The sequence below is a fragment of the Felis catus genome, chromosome A1 (genome assembly GCF_018350175.1).
Source record: "Felis catus isolate Fca126 chromosome A1, F.catus_Fca126_mat1.0, whole genome shotgun sequence".
NCBI classification, from domain to species: domain Eukaryota; kingdom Metazoa; phylum Chordata; class Mammalia; order Carnivora; family Felidae; genus Felis; species Felis catus.
The window spans coordinates 51,432,298-51,452,914 of record NC_058368.1 but is presented as its reverse complement, the minus strand read 5'-3'; the positions used below and the strand labels follow the sequence as shown (position 1 = coordinate 51,452,914).

The following is a 20,617-nucleotide window of genomic DNA, read 5'->3' as shown; positions in this document are numbered from 1 at the left end:
TACTAAACTGATACCTTAAAGCTGTGCCTTAAAAACTTTTTTATACATACACACAGGAGCTATCATGCCAATATTTTTACTAAACTGATACCTTAAAGCTATGCCTTAAAAACTTTTGTACATACACACAAGAGCTATCATGCAAATATCATGCAAATATTTTGCCATATTTCACGGTGGCTATTCCTAAGTGCACCACAGCCCTTAATCAGTACTCTCACATTCTTCTCACCTTATTCTCAGCAGATGGCTTGCTTCCTGTTTTATAGAGTAAGAGAAGTTTTGTGAACTTCTTCAGCCTTTTAGTCAACCATCTTTAAGTGTTCTTCTTGGGACTCTTCTTTCTTTAGCCCCTTTCTCTCCAGTGTCCTTAAGTGTAACTTCTCTATTGGTTCCTTTCTTCTTCTTAAAACAAATAAGCTTATCTTTTCTGTGTAAGCTCCTCTAGGTAAAGAGTTTTCCATCAAGTACTGACACATCAGGAAACAGGGTATAGTGATTAAGAACCTGGGCAGTGGAGTCAAACTGCCTGCGTTCAAATACTCACCCTTAAAAATAACTGTGTAATGCTGGGGAAGTTATTTGACTTATCTGTGCCTCCATTTTGTCATCTATGAAATGGAGATAATATATACCTCACAGGGTTGTAGTGAAGATGCAGTGAGTTAACAAATGTCAAATACAAGTGTGTGAGTAAATAATAGGTATAGTTGTAAGTATCAGGTTAGGTGAAAACAAGAAATTGTGTAGGTGCAAATGAATTTGAGTTGCTTTTCGAGGAACTCCTCAATTTATTAATAAATACTTTATGTCCAAGGAAATAAACTTCTGGAAAGTCAGTGAGACCATGTGACGAATGAGAGGGGAAGAAGTTTTGAGATGCCTTTATGCAGAGGCATTCAAAATGCTGTGGGTTAGGGCGTGGGTGAGGAATGAAACTTCTAGGTGATGTTTTTGGCAGCCATTTGCATGACATGAAGGACCGACACAGAAGAAACGAGGCCTGTAGGACTTGAGGAGATGAGAATTTAAGGGCAGGTGAGAAACGTTAGCATTTTTCTTTTCCTTTTGACCCTTCTGCTCCAGATGCTACTCTTCTACATCAGTTCCTTCCTTTTCTTTGCAATTGTTCCTCTCTTGTTCTTCTTGCCTACATGTGTGGCTGTTGCTTTCCTTCTTTTCACTGAGTTTTTTTCCTCTCCCACTGCTCTTTCACATAATTAAGACAGTTTTTATTTGTTGTTAAAGTATCATTTTGATGCAATTTAATTTTCTATTTGAATTTTTTTTTAACGTTTATTTATTTTTGAGAGAGACAGAGACAGAGAGTGAGTAGGAGAGGGGCAGAGAGAGAGAGGGAGACACAGAATCTGAAGCAGGCTCCAGGCTCTGAGCTGTCAGCACAGAGCCTGACTCGGGTCTCGAACTCCCAAACCATGAGGTCATGACCTGAGCTGAAGTCAGACACTTAACTGACTGAGCCACACAGTCGTCCCTTCTATTTGAATTTTAAAAGTTAAATTGCACTTGATTATTGTGTAGATCTTACTTGTCAGGGTTTTCTTTGCTTTTTGTTTTTTTGTAGGTCAGCAATCATTGATATTTTGTAAAGTTTATTTTGAGAGAGAGAGAGAGAGAGAGAGAGAGAGAGAGAGAGAATCCCAGTGCAGAGACACAGAGCTTGAACTCACAAACCATGAGATCATGACCTGAACCCAAATCAGTAGCTGGACGCCTAACTGACTGAGCCACGTAGGCACTCCAGTCATTGATATTTTAAAAACGACAAACGACTTGGGACACCTGGGTGATTCAGTCAGTTAAGCATCCGACTTTTGCTCAGGTCATGATCTCACGGTTCATGGATTTGAGCCCCATATCGGGCTCTGTGCTGACAGCTTGGAACCTGGAGCCTGCTTCAGATTCTGTCTCTCCCATCTCTCTCTGCCCCTCCACCACTTGCACACACACACTCTCTCTCTCAAAAATAAGTAAACATTTTAAAAAAGGGGGGACTTTCTTACCCCCACCTAAATGCTTCATATTAAGGTTTTTACCTAAAACACAGTTTTTACCCAGCTCAAACCATCTTTCACTATCTGACTTCCAGATTCCCTATAGTGTTCCATGCTTTATAACTACATAGTTTTTTTGGTTTTTGGTTTTTTTTTTTTTTTTTTTTTTTTTTGAGAGAGAGAGCAAGAGCACAAGGAAGGTGCAGAGAGAGAGAGAGAAAGAGAGAGAGAGAGAGAGAGAGAGAGAGAGAGAGAGAGAGAATCTTTCCTAAGCAGGCTCCATACTGAGCACAGAGTCCAACACAGGGCTCACTGTGAGATTATGACCTGAGCCGAAATCAAGAGTTGGATGTTTGACTGAGCCACCTGGGTGTCCCTATAACTGCATAATTTTTAGTAGTTATTGTTGGGATTCATACTTCCCAGTCTTATTTGAGGCTCATCATGCCATGTATTTTGTTAAAAGATATAGACTTACATAGACTTACTTATTTACTTCTTAAGTTTATTTGCTTTTAAATTCTTTTTGAGTTATAGCAAGCAGTATATTAGGCCCTGGGAACAAAATAATGATGAGACACGGTCCCTACCCTCAAGAAAGTTATGTCTGGTAGGGGATACCAGACCTGTCTAGTGACTTAAGGATTACTAGGGCATGCTGGGTGTAGTGGAACACCGTGGGTACGGATGCAGCACTGACTGTAGATGCACTTACAGGCGGAGGGAACAGCACCATTACAAAAGTACACGTGATCTGTTTTTAGCTAGAGTGGAGTAGCTGAATAGGGCAAGAGGCTGAGAGCAGGAGCTAGATTGTGAAGGGCCTTCTGTGTCATGCACCCACTTTCAGATTTTGTCTTGTGATTTGGAAATATTGAAGATTTTAAGCAAAAGAGTTTGATCAGACTTGTATTTTAGTAAAATTACTTGGGTGCTAGTAAGACAAACCATAGAGGGTGGTAAGGTTAGGGCAGAGGGATCAATTAGGCAGCTATTGCATTTGTCCCGGAAGCGTTACTGAAGGTTGTTAGTGGTGGTGTTTGGGTTACAGGAAATGTTAAGGAAGCAGAATTGACAAATTGGTAATTAGTTGATTATGAAGGCTGAAAGAGAAAGTGGAATCGAAACATACTTCTGAAGTTTCTGGTGGCAATGTCATTTACTGCAAGAGGGGGAACTGGAGGAGAAGCAGTGCTTTGTTGGGATGATGATGATGTTTAGTTCTCTTTACTGAGTTTGAGGTACCTGTGAGGTGTCCTGTGTATACTATATAGGGCTGAAGTTCCAAAGAAAGGTCCCAGCTAAAAATAGAGACTTGGGGACTGTCACAGTGTGGGGGAAGGTAAAATAAAATTCTGTTAGAGATAGGATGGGGGTGGGATCAAGAGCATCACTTAAAAATTGTTAGTTTCAGTGGCTCCTGGGTGGCTCAGTCGGTTAAGCGTCTGACTTCGGCTCAGGTCATGGTCTCACGGTTTGTGAGTTTGAGCCCCACGTTGGGCCCTATGCTGACAGCTCAGAGCCTGGAGCCTGCTTCAAATTCTGTTTCTTTCTCTCCGTGCCCGCCCCCCCCCCCCCACTCGTGCTCTGTCTCTCTCTGTCTCTCAAAAATACATAAATGTAAAAAAAAAATTGTTAGTTTTGAAAAGTTGTGAGAACACTTTTGGGTGTAAAGAGAAGGGAAGAAGATGGTAGTAGTCCTAGATAAATTTGTATGTTAGACGATACTGCTTAGACATCTCACACCCAGACCTTTTGAGAAGCATAATTCTTCCTCTTCTTTTTGTCCTCCTCCTCCTCCTCTGCTGCTGCTCTTCTTCCACTCTTCCTTTTGCTCCCTTCTAGATTTTTATTTTTCATTATTTGTAAATGTCATATCTACCAAATATTTGCTTTATATAAAAAAATTTGGAAGGCAGTGTACTTCCCTCGGTGGTAATATATAAACCTACTTTTGATTTCCTCTTGAATTTTTTCAAATGGATTCTGAAAGTATTAGAATAGATTCTAGGACTTTTTAAAAATTCATTAGTGTATAGTTGACGTACAATGTTGCACTGGTTTCAGGTGTATGACATAGTAATTCAATAATTCTGTATATTTTGAAATGTTCACCAGGATAAATGTAGTCACCATCTGTCACCACACAACATTTATTACAATATTATTGGTGATATTTCCTAGGCTGTACTTTTCATCTTCAGGACTTACTTATTTATAACTGGAAGTTTGTACTTTTTAATCCTCCTCACCTGTTTTGCCCCTCCCATCCCTTTCCTCTAGGACTTTTTAATAGAACAAGGTAAAATTTATTAAAAAATCATTAATCTAAATGTGATGTAACTGAACTTTTATGCTCATACTTGCTCGTGAAATAATAAAATCACTTTTGGGAATATGTGATTTGACGAGAGCAAAATAAAACCTTGAAAGACTCATTATGTTATTTTTCTTTGGCCAAGCATGTTTTTATCTCACTTTTCCCAGCAGTGACGTTGCACTGGCTGTATCAGATAGTTATTTGGGTTTTGTGTTCCTTTAAGTGTAATAGAGAGCCTTCAGGATTTAATTATTTGAAAGTAGCTGTAAAGGGAAAATTCAGTAAATTTATTTAGTGAATATAAAAGGTTATTTTCTGAAGAGAAGTGGAAGACTGTGTGTTGGGTAGTTATGGTTTTTCATTGAAAGTACCGAAGCTTAGTGTATTTAATTACTATAATCAACTACTCTGTTTAAAAGTCACATTTATTTATATTGCTAATTATAAAGGCAGTATATATTGTAGATAGTTTGAAAAATGCAGAACATTTTTTACAAAGAGGAAATAGAAATTAAAAATTAGAAATCCCTCTTAAATTCCTATTAACCAAAACATACCCATTATAAACATTTATATATATATATATATATATATATATATATATATACATTAAAAGTATATTATTTCTGCACAAATGAAATCATACTATATTTGCTGTGCTATATTTTTTCCTTATACTCTTCCTTCCCAATATTGAGTGGGGAGAAAGTACAGTATGTTCTCAGTGACTGTAAGACAGATTCAGTGTGTAAAGTATAATTTCAGAGTTCATATGTATGGTAACATGTTCTTAGCCAAACCTCAAAAACAAACACAAACAAACAAACTTATTTCACAACAACTTTTATTCCTCTGCTCAATAATTCAAAGCTAAATATGATTGGAAACTTGAAGTTGATTTTTATTTTATTGTATTTTGAAAACATATCAATATTCTGGAAACAAATTAATTTTCCCCCTTATTAAAAAAAATTTTTATGAAGTAAGGTGCAGATGAGAATCTACAGTGGTTAACCTAGATAGGTGGGTAATTTCTCTTTCCTGATCATTTGGCTAACATTTTATGGGTTTACCAAAACCAGCTAGTGCTCTGTTCCTAAGCAGTATATCTGAGTTGCCTATTTTAATATATTTGTTATTATGCCCTGAACTTACTAGAGAGACAGCTCAGGAACTTGTTCAGTAAGTAGCCTCACTCTTTTTTGGTAAGGTTCAGTACTTTCTCTGTTACCATAGGAATCTTATATAAATAAACTGTAGCTAAAAATGTTACCTGTGAAGAGTCTCCTTTGAACTTTGAAAAGTCATGATTGGTAGCAGCAGAATAAGCATTTTTGAAGACTGAAAGGGTAGAGTAGTTTCCCATTGGCCTGAGAACAGAGCCCTATATTTTGTGCTTAGGAGATCTTTGAGTTCAGATTCATTTCCTGTAAGTGCATAAGCAGATAGAAATCTTGAACAGCATGTTTTTACTTTCTAGTGTGTTTCAGGAAAAGAAACTATATCAACTGGAAAATTTTCACTGCTTAGTGCATTTAATCAATTGAAACTCTATACAGGCCACCTCTGTAATCTTGGCTATAATTAAGTCCGCTAGTATTTTAGATAACTTCTCTAAAGACAGTCCTACTAGTTTAACTTCTCAGTCATGTCTGTATTCTTCAGAAACCTTGCAAATGATAATCAGAACTGCAAGTGACTTGCCTGCAACTGATTTGACCATTGTCTGGAAAATCTATTTCTGATTTGCAGTGGTTTTTAGCACACAATGGAGAGTAATTAAATATTTATTATATGCCTATCATGTGCTAGGCACTGGGTTAGCCACAGGACATATTAAGCCAGCTCAGGCATGCTCCTTGTCTATAAGGAGACCACAGGAAAAAGGAAACAAAAATGGTCAGCTATACTATAATAAATCGTATAACAGAGGTCTCAACTGGATAAGAGTCATGTACAAGGCTCATTTACCCTGTTAGAGAATAAATTCTTAGAGGACAGGGGCTGTTGTGATGTGTATCTTCATATCTCCTATAGTGAGTTGCACAAAATAAGGGTTTAAGAAACATTTATGCTCATCACACTTCTCTGTCAATCTTTAGTTACAGATGTATCTTTTGCTAGATATGGACTGAGTCAGATTTGGTTCTGATCAGGAATGATAAGATAATGAAGGTAAAAATAGCAGTGATCTTTTTGATAGGTAGGTTTTTTGGTGATTAAACCCTATAAGAAGAGGGGACACATCAGTAAACAGTAATATTGTGATTGTACCATTATAGGAATGGCTAAGACGAAACGCTCCTTTTTAAATCTCTGCATTGTATGAGTTATATTGACTTTTTTCCTGCTCATAAGTAACAAGTAACATGACTTTTAACAAAAGAATGCTGATTTGTACTTGAGTACAGCCAAATGAACTTTTAAATTAATAGAGTTTATTTTTTCTGAGTGAATGTAACCTAGTATCTACTTCATTGTTAGAATTTTTATTATATTTTATTATGGCTTCCTTGTGCTATAAATACTTTTAAAATACTGCCACTGTAGGGCGCCTAGATGGCTCAGTCGGTTGAGCTTCTGACTCTTGATTCCGGCCCAGGTCATCATCCCAGGGTTGCGAGTTGAGTGTGGAACCTGCTTATGATTCTGTCTCTCTCCCTCTGTCCCTCTCCCCCGTTTATGTCCTCTCTCTCTCTAAAATAAAATAGTGCCATAATTTTTTAACCCTTTCATGTAACTAGATGGTTTTCTGTACCTTGGAATTAAATGCCATGGGTGGTTGTGTTTTGCATTTTTATGTGTTTTTGTTTGTTTTAGCCTAGTAAATATTGCAGCATTAATCATTTGCTGTGGCAATAAGCTGTACTGGTGAAACTGCCTGGAAAGTGTTACTAGTTTACCTGTTATAATATATATATATATATATATATATATATGTATTTTTTTTTTTTCATCTTAAACAGATCATTGAGGTTGGACTTTGTGAAGTTTTTGAATTGATCAAGGAGACGAGATTTTCTCATCCATCCCTGTGTCTGAGGAGTCTACAGGCCCTGCTTAACGTGCTTCAGGGTCAGCAGCCGGAAGGCCTCCAGTCAGAGCCCCCAGAGGTCCTAGGTGAGAGCCCTGGGCATTGAATGAAGTCTTTGAATGTAAATAGCTTCTCTTACGAAGCATGTACAGCAGCCTGTAATGCAGTTTTTTTTTTTTTTTTAATGTATTGAAACAGCAAGGGTATAAATTTTAAGGTATTTTGCTATGTTCTACTGCAGTTCCAGTTTAAGAGTTTTAGTTCACACATAGACATTTCTTGATTATTGTGATGATGGGGAAAAAAGCAAAACATAAATCCTTGGAACCCAGAAATAATCCAAGCCTTATAAGTCACTACTAACTTAAATCATTCTTGTTAAACCTTTGGCCGAAATAGCTAACATTGACTTTCTCTAACTTTATATATTATTCTGGATAGTTAAAAAAGTGGGAAGAAAGTGAACAAATGCTACCAACCCCAAACAGCACAATTACTTTCCAAACAGGGCATTTCTTTTGTATTCATTATAAATAAAAATTAATTTTTGTTATAGATAATGCTTTTGAATTAGTAGCAACTTCCATTAAGTAAATATGTTTGCTTTTTGTAAAGTGTATTTGAATTTTATGAACACATGCCTTTCTTGCTATTGATGCAGGTTGAACACATAAAGAAGTTAGGAGCTCTTGAGGAATAGAAATAGAGATGGAGGCATAAGTTTGAAATTGGCTAATTGATTTTTTCTGATGCTAACCATGGGCCTTGAAAGTCTAGATTTTTCTAAATCTCAAGCATTAGTTCATATCAGATTCATATGGGCCCTACCCGCAGAGTTTCTGATTCAGTAGATTTGGCATGGGGCCCAAGAATTTGCATTTAGAGTAAATTTCTGGGTGATGTTGCCAGTACTGCTCATCTGAGGACCGCACTGCTGGTCTGGACTAGAGTTTGATTTTTTTTTTCTACTTGGCTATTTGGTGTTTATTAGACCCACATGTGAGAACCTAATTACAGATCATACAGGTTTTGTTTTGGTGGTTGTTTGTTTGTTTGACTGTGGGGGGTGGTGGTGTCACATGGTGATTAGTTTTTGTGTTGGATTTTTTTTTTTTTTTTTTTTTGGTTTGGTCAGGGAGGAGAGTGCTTGCCATGAAAACAAGCTGAGGATTTAAAAAACACAATACCCTCCCCCACCCCATGTTATTAAACACTACTACTAAATAAAAGCTGTCATATGGTAAGAAGCAGGCACCTTGTTGATTACTGTTATGGTAACACAAGTGATCGTATTACTATTGTGATGCATTACTTGGCATCACAGCATCTTACCAAAGCTTTTTATTTATTTAATTGATTATATTTAAGGATATTTTGCTGTTCTTAGCTCTAGTTTGTCAATTAACAAATAATTGCAATATTTAAAATATCCACTAAAACCTGCACATCCTATTTATTACTTTGAACAGCATGCTAGTCATTTCTTTTTCCTAGATCCTCTGCCATTCAGTTATCTTTTATTAGTTGTCATATACCTTGTTTAGTATCTAGTCTATGTATAAATACTCCCTTTCCTTTATGCTTTTCAAAATAGATCTTGTTCTTAATACTGTTTTTGAAATTATAATGTGTGCTTCAGCTTAATCATCTTCTATTAAAACTTTCACCTGATTAATTTGTCTGTTTTTATTTTCTTGTTAACAGTTTCAAATGCTGCTATAATTCTTTGGTTTCTTTTTTATCCTTTCAGTGTTTGCTTCCTATCTCTTCCCTGTTTTGACTTATTTTTATATTGAGGGATTTAACATCACTTTATATTTCTTATTTGAAATGGCTTAATTAGCTCAAAGATGTAATTTGGCTCTTTAAAACTAAATTTCTATTGAAATCTGTCTGTTTTTTCCTTTGATCTAATAGCATAATCACATTAGTATGCTTTGTTTTTCATTTTATCCATGAAAATATATACATATATGTATATATCACTCTCACTGTTGGGATAGCTTGATGATTATGATACACCAAGCTTCTTCTCTTAGCAAATGGATTTTGATTTAGAAATTGTCTAGTTTAAAAAAATCATTGTTATATCTATCTTTCTGTTCAATTTAAGGTTGGAATGTATGTTCTTAAGTATTCACTTAAATGTAATAGTATCTCCTGTGTGCTGTACTATGAGCATATAGTTCAGGGGTGATCAGTACAGACACTGTTGCTGTTATTATGGGACTTAGCATCAGACAGTTGGACACTTGTGTGATTGCAGGTATGGGTAAATAGTATGGGGGAAAGGAGAGGAAGTTCTAGGAGTCTATAACAGGCCTCCTTGAAGATGTGACATTGGAGATTTGAAGGATGAGTAGGAAGGAGTTAACTGAGTTTCTAGGCAAAAAGGACAGCATGCTATAAGTCTCTGACACAGAAAGGAGAATGACTGAACAAAGATTGGCTAGGATGTGGAGAGTGAAAGGAGGGAGGGCTTTGCCATAGGTGAGGAGGGAGGCAGAGACTAGATCATGTGGAGCTTCATACATCATGTTAAGGGAACCTGGCTATTGTTGTAGGAGAAATGGAAAGTCACTCACTATCTCCTCATGCTTAAAAAAATGTTCTTAATTTTATAGCACTTCTGTTTTCTTCCACTTGAATCTAACTTTTTTTGATGGCATAGATTCTTAGTCTTGTTTGCCAAAGTACTACCACAACCTAGAATCGTTTCTCATGCACAGGAAGAATTCAGTGAATATTTGCTGAGTAATTAAAAGATGAAGGGGCAGAAGGATAATGATGGAAGGAAGGATGGACAGATGGAGAAAGGGTAGATGAAAGGATGAGGGGAAAGGATAGTTGGAAGGAAGCACAAAGGGAAGGCTAAATGAAAGAAAGGGAAGACTGAAGGATGTACAGGCACATGAAGAAAAGTAGGGAGAATGGAAAGAAGGAAGAGGAGTAGGGACGAATTAACAAAGGAGCAAATGGATTTTAAATGGAAAACCAGATTTTTGGTTTAAAAATTCTCTTTGGATATAAAAGAACAAAAGTGAAGGTGGGAGCTAATTTTTGAACACTTTTTAGTAGTCTGATTAACAGGTGCTGATAAAGAGCATAGTTTGGGAAGATGGTCATGAGACAGCAAGTGGAGGAATTCGGAAGCGAAAGTGACAGGGCTTACTAGGGATGAGATACATGGGAGATGAGGAATGGACAGAGGAAGGCTAGCTCTCTGTGAGTTAACGAATAAACCACAGATGGCTTTTAGTTTTTGGTGAGTTTTAGTACACGAATTCTCTTTTCTCTTTCTTTTGCTCTCTCTTTTCCCTTTCCCTTTCTTCATCTTCCTCAATTTTTCTTTTTCTGATTCTGTTTCTTTCTCCGTCTTGAGTGTTCACTCTTTAAGGATTTTCAAAATCCCTTCCCTTCTGCAGAAGAAATGCCTAGAGGTCTGTTGGTTCAGTTCTTGGACAGAGTTGTTCAGGGAATTTTGCATGGAAACTTCTGGTGGCCATCAAATGTTCAGGTGTTACTTTACCATCTCTGCCACTAAATGGCTTTATCATTTTGGAAAAATCTCTTTACCTCCCTGTCTCAATTTCATTGTCCATTGAAGGAGGAGGATATCTGTCCTATTGACTTGGAGGTTTTTCTAGGGTATAAAATGAATTACATACTTGTTTATAAATGTGAACTGCTGTTATGTTAGCAGTAAAACAATTTTATATTAAAAAAATTACAGCATGTATTTTTTATGTATTGTTGTTTTACACAAACAAATTTTCTGGAAACTTAACATTTTAAGAAGCTCCAATTCTTCCCAGTGTGAAAGGTTAAATAAGTACAGTGAGTAGTCTATTACTTGAGAGGATATTTCTTGAATGTGTGAATGCCTCAAGATAAATTTCTTTTAAACAACCTGGGATAGATCCATTTATTTACAAAAGTGAAGAGTTGAACTAAGTGTTCTCTGAGGTCCTTTGTATATAAATATTCTAACTTTGGGGGGGAAAGGGTAACTGAAAAGGAACTAATACAAAGTAAGTGTTCTAGCTGCCTTAAATATTTTTTTTATAATGAGGCAAGTTATAAATAAATACACATTTAATGTTCTGTATGTTGAATGAATAAAACTGAGTTCTATTTTATTCACAGAGGCTCTCTTCCAGCTCCTTTTGGAAATCACTGTTCGAAGTACTGGAATGAATGACAGCACAGGACAGTCTCTGACAGCACTTTCCTGTGCTTGCCTCTTTAGTCTGGTGGCTTCTTGGGGAGAAACAGGAAGGACACTTCAGGCCATCTCTGCTATCCTCACCAACAATGGCAGCCATGCTTGCCAAACTATACAGGTATTTCATTTATAACTGCTTAGAAGGTACAAGATGCCAGGTTGGAATTTCACCTTAATTTCTGTCGTAGGAATCCTCTGGTTTTGCTTACTCATTATAGTGATTTGATCTGTCCAAGGTTGATGTGTGAATAATCCACAGTATATAAAGGTAATAAAATGAAATTTGGCAAAAAACTGTTTAACTTTTAAGCTGGGCTTTGTATCAACACTCCAGCCACCTCTTCTTTTGCATTCCCTGTTCTCTGCCCTCCCCCACCTCCCATCTTTCCCTAGTTTTTAAGTATGGAATTTTCAAGTATGCTCAGTGTCCCAATCCCTGCACTGTTCGAGAATCAAATGTGGTTTCTTATGGATTGATTTGTTTCTGAGCTTCTTCAGCTTTGCATATAACATTTTAAGCTTTTAATGTCTGATTGTGGAAGAAACTCTTTATTGTTGTTAGTAGTGGGAAATAGAATTCTCCTTATGGGCAAACTTGATTTAATTCCTTTGGATTGTTCTAGAAAATTGAGTAAGAAGTTACAGTTTTAGGTCTCTGTTATGTGCTCTTCACTGGCCCCTTGGGCAACATCCAGAACAGATAGAAGGACTGCTTCAATCCTGTTATTAGCAGACCAAGATAGCAAAAAGGGTATATGGGTCATTTTCTTGAACTTAATTCAGCAATGTTGAACTCTCCTTGTCAAACATGAGCGATCCCCTTATTCTAGATTTCTATTCTAGATTCTATTCTAGATTTTCCTGTTTCTGCCCTGCCTGAAATCTTCTTTTCCCTTTTTATGATCCTTAATATTTTGAATTTCCTGTAATGCAGTGTTTTTCAGAACTGTGTTCTGCAGTGGTACTTTGAGGTTTGGCAAAATTTTAATTTAAACACATGCTTAAAATACACAAATAATGCTTAATTTTAATGAAATAACACATTTACATATCATATACCAAATTTTAAAAAATACAGTGACCATAAAAACATGAGCTTATTAGACACTGTGTGATTTTTTTTCTTGTGTAGACTCCTTTCAGAGGATATGAGGTGAGATCTAAATGATGAGTTGAAAGTAGCCAGTCCAAAGGGAGGAAGTGTTACCGCTGGGGATGTGGAGGGAGAAATTTTCTTGGTATCCACATGCTAATGCATGGAGGTTAAGATTAAGAGTAGAATACTGAAGTCTGAAAGAAGTTTAGTATAGTTCTAGTATAGAGAGCTTTCAGCTAACAGAGACAGGACTTGCATGTTTATCTGTCTGATTGCAATATGCTTAAGCACTAGGCTGTGCACAATTACTAGATCCCCTGAATCGATAGCTGAGGTTCCCTGGACCTGCCCTGTCACTACATTCCCATCACCAGCCCAAACACCATGTTAAAGCCTATTATCTTAACATTATCTTTTTTTAAGTTTATTTGTTTTTGAGAGAGAGAGAGAGAGAGAGAGAGAGAGAGAGAGAGAGAGGGAGAGAGAGAGGGAGAGGGAGGGAGGGAGACAGAACAAGCCGGGTAGGGCAGAGAGAGGGAAATACGGAATCTGAAGCAGGCTGCAGGCTCTGAGCTGTCAGCCCAGAGCCTGATGCAGGGATTGAACCCACAAGCCATGAGATCATGACCTGAGCCAGAGTTGGACGTTTCACCCACTGAGCCACCCAGGCACCCCTATCTTATACGGTGTTCTTCATGACTTGGCCTCATTCCACCTACTAACTTCAGTTCACAAAATTCTCTTGGCCAGGCTATGGGTGGAGGGAGAAAACTCTTCCCGGAGAATGTGTAACTCTAACATCTCAAATTGTTTTGGGATTCAAATGCATATTAGCTGTCTTTTTCCAAAGATATTAAGCTGAGATTTTAAAGTAGGGTAGGGATGATAGTACCATGAACTACCATATTGAAGGAGACTTAAAATCTTTTTTTGATTTTTTTTTCAGCGTTTTTATTTATTTTTGGGACAGAGAGAGACAGAGCATGAACGGGGGAGGGGCAGAGAGAGAGGGAGACACAGAATTGGAAACAGGCTCCAGGCTCCGAGCCATCAGCCCAGAGCCCGACGCGGGGCTCGAACTCACGGACCGCGAGATCGTGACCTGGCTGAAGTCAGACGCTTAACCGACTGCGCCACCCAGGTGCCCCAAAATCTTTTTTTGGAGGAATGAACTCCAGGCTTTAAAGGCACATCTGAGCTTACAAACAAAAACAACATAGAAAAAGGCACCGTTATTGAGAGTTAGTAGAAACAAATATGGCAGAATCAGTCCTGCCTAGTCTATATATATTGAAATTATTTGATATAGACCATAAAACGTGTGTGTGTATGTATAATGTTTAAATTAATAAAAGAAGGTATCACAAGTACAATTAAGGAATAAGAATGTAAATGTAAAAAGTAATCATATCAGAAAATGAACCAAATTCAACTCCCGGAAATAAAAAAAACAAATAACTACAATCTGAAATTTAAAGGCTGAGTTAACCATTGGGTATAAAAAGGGAAAAAAATTATTCAGAATGCAACACAGAGAGACAGAGAAAATATGTCACGGACCGCGAGATCGTGACCTGGCTGAAGTCGGACGCTTAACCGACTGCGCCACCCAGGTGCCCCTTTAGTACCCTTTTAGAAAGCATGAAAGAAATAGAGTTATGTTGAAGAAACATGTTAAGGTTTTGCTCCTTCCCTAGTTTCAACTTAGGTTATAATAAAGGAATTTTTTTTAATATACACTTTTAAGAATGGGACACATTTTTGGTAGAGAGAAGTTGGAGAAAGCTTGAATTTAAGTTCCTTAAGAGGCAAATAAATGCCCATAGAAAGTAAGTTGATTTTCACTTAAAACTCCAGATAAGATTTGGAGTTGGATGTAATAGGTACTTGGAAAGTGGTGGTCAGGGCAAGAGCTAAAAATTGATTGGAAATCTGTATTATGAAAGGTAGAGAACCCCAGGGCCCTTGCTTTGCCCTTCCCAGCCAAGCAACTGTCCTTCTGTCATACACCAAAGAGACACGTTTACTGTCTAAAGAAATTGAGTCGGAGAAGCCAGGGGAAAGCAGACACAGTTGCAAGTGGAATTAGGAACTAGGCTGAAATTGGAGATTAAGTGAAAGTGTTTGTATTAATGATGAAATTTCCTTATCCTCACTGAGTTTCCAGAACACTGGCCATGAGGCGACTTACAGCTTCTAGGAAAAAGACTGGCAGATTCTTCTTTGGAGAAGGAATGAGAAAAGACCCACAGATGCAGATATTTGAGGGGTCCTCCAATACCCTGTCCATTCACACCGAGCTTCCTACCAGATTTTTAGTAGTTGACTCTTAAAAATAAGTGTACAACCAGATTATTTGGTTTTTGGATGTTGAGTTTGGTAAGTTCTTTATAGATTTTAGATATTAACCCCTTATCCAATATGTCATTTGCAGATATCTTCTCCCATTCTGGAGGTTGCCTTTTAGTTTTGTTGATTGTTTCCTTTGCTGTGCAGAAGCTTTTTATCTTGATGAAGTCCCAATAGTTCATGTTTGCTTTTGTTTCCCTTGATGGAGATGTGTCTAGTAGGAAGTTGCTATGGTTGAGGTCAAAGAGATTGCTGTCTGTGTTTTTCTCTAGGAGTTTGATGGCTTTCTGTCTCACATTTAGGTCTTTCATCCATTTTTAATTTATTTTTGTGTATGGTGTAAGAAATGGTCCAGTTTCATTCTTCTGCATGTTGCTGTCCAGTTTTCCCAACACCACTTGTTGAAGAGATTGTCTTTATTCCATTGGATATTCTTTCCTGCTTTGTTGAATATTACTTGACCATATAGCTGTGGGTCCATTTCTGGGTTTTCTACTCTGTTCTGTGTCTGTTTTTGTGCTATACCATACTGTCTTGATGACTACAGCTTTGTAATATAGCTTGAAGTCCAGAATTGTGATGCCTCCAGCTTTACTTTCCTTTTTCAAGATTGCTTTGGCTATTTGGAGACTTTTGTGGTTCCATATAAATTTTAGGATTCCATGTTCAAGCTCCATGAAGAATGCTGGTAGTATTTTAATAGGGATTACAGTAAATGTGTAGATTGCCTTGGGTAACATAGACATTTTAACAGTATTTGCGTTCTAATCCATAAGCATGGAATGTTTTTCCATTTCTATGTGTCATCTTCAATTTCTTTCATAAATGTTTTGTAGTTTTCAGAATACAGATCTTTTACCTCTTTGGTTAGGTTATTCCTAGGTATCTTATGGTTTTTGGTGCAATTATAAATGAGATCGATTTCCTTGATTTTTCTTTCTGCTGCTTCATTATTGGTATATAGAAATGCACCAGGTTTCTGTACATTGATTTTGTATTCTGTGACTTTGCTGAATTCATATATCTGTCTAGCAATTTTTTGGTGGAGTCTTCCAGATTTTCTACATAGAGTATCATGTCATCTGCGAATAGTGAAAGTTTGACTTCTTCCTTGCCGATTTGGATGACTTTTGTTTCTTTTTGTTGTCTGATTGCTAAAGCTAGGACTTCTAGTACAATGTTATATAACAATGGTGAGAGTGGGCATCCCTGTCTTATTCCTGACCTTAGAGGAAAAGCTTTCAGTTTTCCCCCTTTGAGGGTGATATTAGCTGTGGGTCTTTCATATATGACCTTTATGATGTTGAGGTATGTTCCCTCTATCCCTACTTTGTTTTTATCAGGAATGGATTATGTACTTTGTCAAACTTAAACTTTTAGCTTGTTGGATTTGATTTGCTATTATCTTGTTGAGAATTTTTGTATCCATGTTCATCAGGGATATTGGCTTGTAACTCTCCTTTTTAGTGGGGTCTTTGTATGGCTTTGGAATCAAGGCAATGCTGGCTTCATAGAATGAATTTGCACCCAAAAAACACATAATCCAGTTCAGAAATGGGCAAAAAACATGAATAGACATTTTTCCAAAGAAGACATACAATTGGCTAACAGAGACATGAAAAGATGCTCAATATCATTCATCGTTAGGGAAATACAAATCAAAACTACAGTGAGTTACCACCTGACACCTGTCAGAATGGCTAAAATTAACCACAGAGGAAACGATAGGTTTTGGTGAGGATGTGGATAAAGGGGAACCCTCTTGAACTGTTGGTAGGGATGCAAACTAGTGCAGCCACTATGGAAGACAGTATGGAGGTTCCTCAAAAAGTTAAAAATAGAACCACCCTGCAATCTAGCAAATGCACTGCTGGGTATTTATCCAAAGGATACAAAAATACTGATTCAGAGGGGCACCTGCACCCCAATGTTTATAGTAGTATTATCTACAATAACCTAATTATGGAAAGAGCCCAAATGTCCATCAATTGATGAATGGATAAAGAAGATATGGTATATATGTACAATGGAATATTACTCAGCCATCAAGAAGAATAAAATATTGGGGCACCTGGGTGGCTCAATCAGTTGAGCGCCGACTTTCAGTTTTCGACTCAAGTCATGATCTCATAGTTTCTTGAGTTTGAGCCCTACACTGGGCTCTGTGCTGATGGTGTGAAGCCTGCTTGGCATTATTTCTCCCTCTCTTTCTGCCCCTCCCCAGCTCATGCTGTCTCTGTCTCTCACAAAATAAATAAATAAAAACTTAAAAAAAGAAAAAGAATGAAGTCTTGTTATTTGCAATGACATGGATGGAGCTAGAGTGTATTATGCTAAGTGAAAAAAGTCAGAAAGACAAATACCATATGATTTCACTCACCTGTGGAATTTTCAGAAACAAAACAGATGAACATAGGGAAAGATGAACATAGGAAAGAAAAAAGAGAGAGAGGGAGGCAAACCATAAAATAAACTCTTAACTGTAGAGAACAAACTGAGGGTTGATGGAGGGAGGTGGGTGGGAGATGGGCTAAATGGGTGATTGGTATTAAGGAGGGCACTTGTAATGAGGACTGGGTGTTATATGCAAGTGATCATTCACTAAATTCTACTCCTAAAACTAATATTACACTGTATGTTAGCTAACTAAAATTGAAATAAAAGCTTGAAATATTAAAAAAAGATAACAAAAAAATAAAATACAACAAAAAAAGCATACAACCAAGTATCACTAGGCTAACATGAAAAACAGAGATTCCCTAAATCAATAATGATAATGATAATAAAAGAAACTTTGAATAAAAAGAATATAGAGACAGAAGAAACTCTAAGAAGACTGTAATTAATATTTTGATGAAGGATAAGAGAATATTGTTTACATTAAACATCAGTATTCTGTTTTTTAAGCTCATAGAACAAGAAAAAATTTTATAAGTTAAGACAACAGCAATAAAATCAGTAGAAGGGTTAGAAAATCAGGTTGAAGCAGTCTCCAGAAAATAGAAAAAAGAGAAAGAAAATAGGTGACATAAAATAAAATTGGATCTAACCAGGAAATACAATCCCTCACAGGTATTCAAACAGAGAAGAGGAAATAAATTACTCAAGAAATCTTACAAGGAAAATTCATGTGCCTCAAAGATATACGTCTTCAGATTGACAGAATACACACTGAGTGCCCAACATTCATTATGAAAAAAGAATCAAACTAGGATACAACTTTGTAAATCAGAACACTGTTAATTAACAGACTGTAAAGTTTCCAGAGAGCAAAGACAGATTATGAACAAATATCAAACAGAATGGCATTAGACTGGTTCAAAGCAGCACTGGCATAGAAAATAACAGTGCCTTCAAAGTTCTCAGAGAAAATGATGTTCACCATACCTAGTTCAACTAGCAGTCATGTTTGAGGGACGATGAAGATGGCTTTTGAACATGCATGATATTGAACAATTTTAACTTCCACGCCTGCCTCTTCTTTAGTTTAGACCAGAACAAGGTTTTATGAGGGGTGTTGCCAAGCGGAAGAAGTAGAAATGATGTTTGACTTTCTTGAAAGGTGTATGGGGAACCCTTAAGGGAAGGTGTAGAGAAAACTTAGCAAATGCAAAAATAGGGCAATTGTTGACTTAATGAAAAAAAAATTACACAAGGAAGGAAATGTAATATACAATTTGGCTCATGAGCCATGATTACACAATCATAATAAGTGACCTTTGAATACTAATTTAACCAGAAATTATTATATATAGCTCAATTTTGAGGATTTGGGGAGGGAGGAGAGCATCATTGTTCATAATAGACACCAACAGAAAGTATCTGAAACAAACAAAAATATTAACAGTGGAAGCTTTGGCATATTATATAGTAATATGGATATCAATTCTAGATAAAATAGCCATGAGTTTAATATAGCTACTTCTAGTGAAAGAATTTATAGTATTCAACTATGTATATATTATATACATAAATCTATTATATATATAAGTATATATAGTATAAATTACATATCTTGGCTGAGTCAGAGGCCTTAGAACTGGAAGAAGAGGAGACTGTATGAACAGCGGGTCACTTATTCCTATGAAAGCTCTACCCTCTACAAAGTGCTGTCCAGTGGAAATACAATGTAGTCTATGTATGTAATTAAAATCTTTTTATTAGCCACATTAAAAAGGTAAAAAGAAATAGGTGTGGTTAAATGTGTATGTATTAATGATGTATTTCACTCAGCTCTATATCTAAGAAATAATTTCAACATGTAATCAATATAATATTAAGATTCTGTACTCTTGTTTTTATGCTAAGTCTTCAAAATCCAGTGGGTATTTTGTATTTAAAGCACTAACCACATTTCAGGAGCTCAGTAGTCAGTCGCATGTGGCTAATGGCTGCTATATTGGACAGTGCGGCTTGGCTGTATTGTTGGATGTGGTAAAAGAGGGACAAAAGGTGAGGAACAGAATTTCCTCTGCTGGCAGAGTGCTGGTCCCATGCTGGTGACTGTTGAGGACTCATTTAATGTGACAGGTATTTATAGCAGGTCTTTGATGAATATTAGATAAATGAGTGCTGAATGAATACACAATTAAATGAGTTTTCATATTATGGAATATTGTTGATGTTGATGGGTATTAGTCATAATGGAGAAGCAAAGTGGAAGAGAAACATTGGAAATTTTGTTTCATCTGTAGAAGCCACACCATTCTCTTATGCTTAAATTTGTGCTTCGTATCATGAAGCATATTAGTAATTATGCATAACATATAAAATATTTTGGCTTATGTGTATTCTAATACGGTATAATTTTATTTATATCCAGTATTCATACTTTTTGCTAATCTAGTATGTTTCCGTCCACAAAACTTGAAATCATAGGCAGTAGTGGTTATTGAGTGTTTTGGAGAAAGATGCAGTATTTCAGTGTTTTGAGCCAAACTGTCAGTTAATAATCTTTGGATTTGACATTTTTATTTTGGGCTGCTTGAAATTTGCTTCTTACAATAAACTTCTAGTTAGTACTTTTTACTGATGTGCCAAACCATGATAATTCTGAGCAATTTATTTTCTCATAAATGATGACATATTACTGAAGTATCTTTATTTTGTCTGTGTTTGGGACATTTAAACATGCTTTTTTATTTGTTTCTTGTCTTTTAAATAGGTGCCAATGATACTAAATTCACTACAGAGAAGTGTACAGGCAGTGTTGGTGGGAAAAATTCAAATTCAGGACTGGTTTAGCAATGGCATTAAGAAAGCAGCTTTAATGCACAAGTGGCCATTAAAGGAAATATCCGTTGATGAAGATGATCAGTGTCTACTTCAGAATGATGGATTTTTTCTTTATCTGTTATGCAAGGATGGATTATACAAAATAGGCTCTGGATACAGTGGAACAGTTAGGGTAATGTGATTCCTTACAGTTCTTAATTCTAGCAGAAGTTATCCCTAATTGTGTTTTGTTTTCAGCTTCGTTTTTACAGTACTATTTAATTTTGATGTAATCATAATGGAAACACAAGTATAAAATGTCATCTGTTTATGTTATTTTTCATTGATTATTAATTATGCAACT

At 36.5% G+C, this 20,617-nt stretch overlaps 1 protein-coding gene across 15 annotated transcripts in view; it reads left to right on the top strand.

Annotated features, from left to right (window-relative positions):
• MYCBP2 (MYC binding protein 2) overlaps positions 1-20,617 on the top strand; it is a 283,602-nt gene that overhangs the window by 41,678 nt on the left and 221,307 nt on the right. For all 15 annotated transcript variants that reach the window (XM_045054591.1, XM_045054579.1, XM_045054571.1 and 12 more), the window contains exons 4-6: positions 7,302-7,455; positions 11,516-11,712; positions 20,204-20,446. In XM_045054591.1, coding sequence (XP_044910526.1) covers positions 7,302-7,455; positions 11,516-11,712; positions 20,204-20,446 — 594 coding nt within the window. The remainder of the gene's footprint in view (positions 1-7,301; positions 7,456-11,515; positions 11,713-20,203; positions 20,447-20,617) is intronic.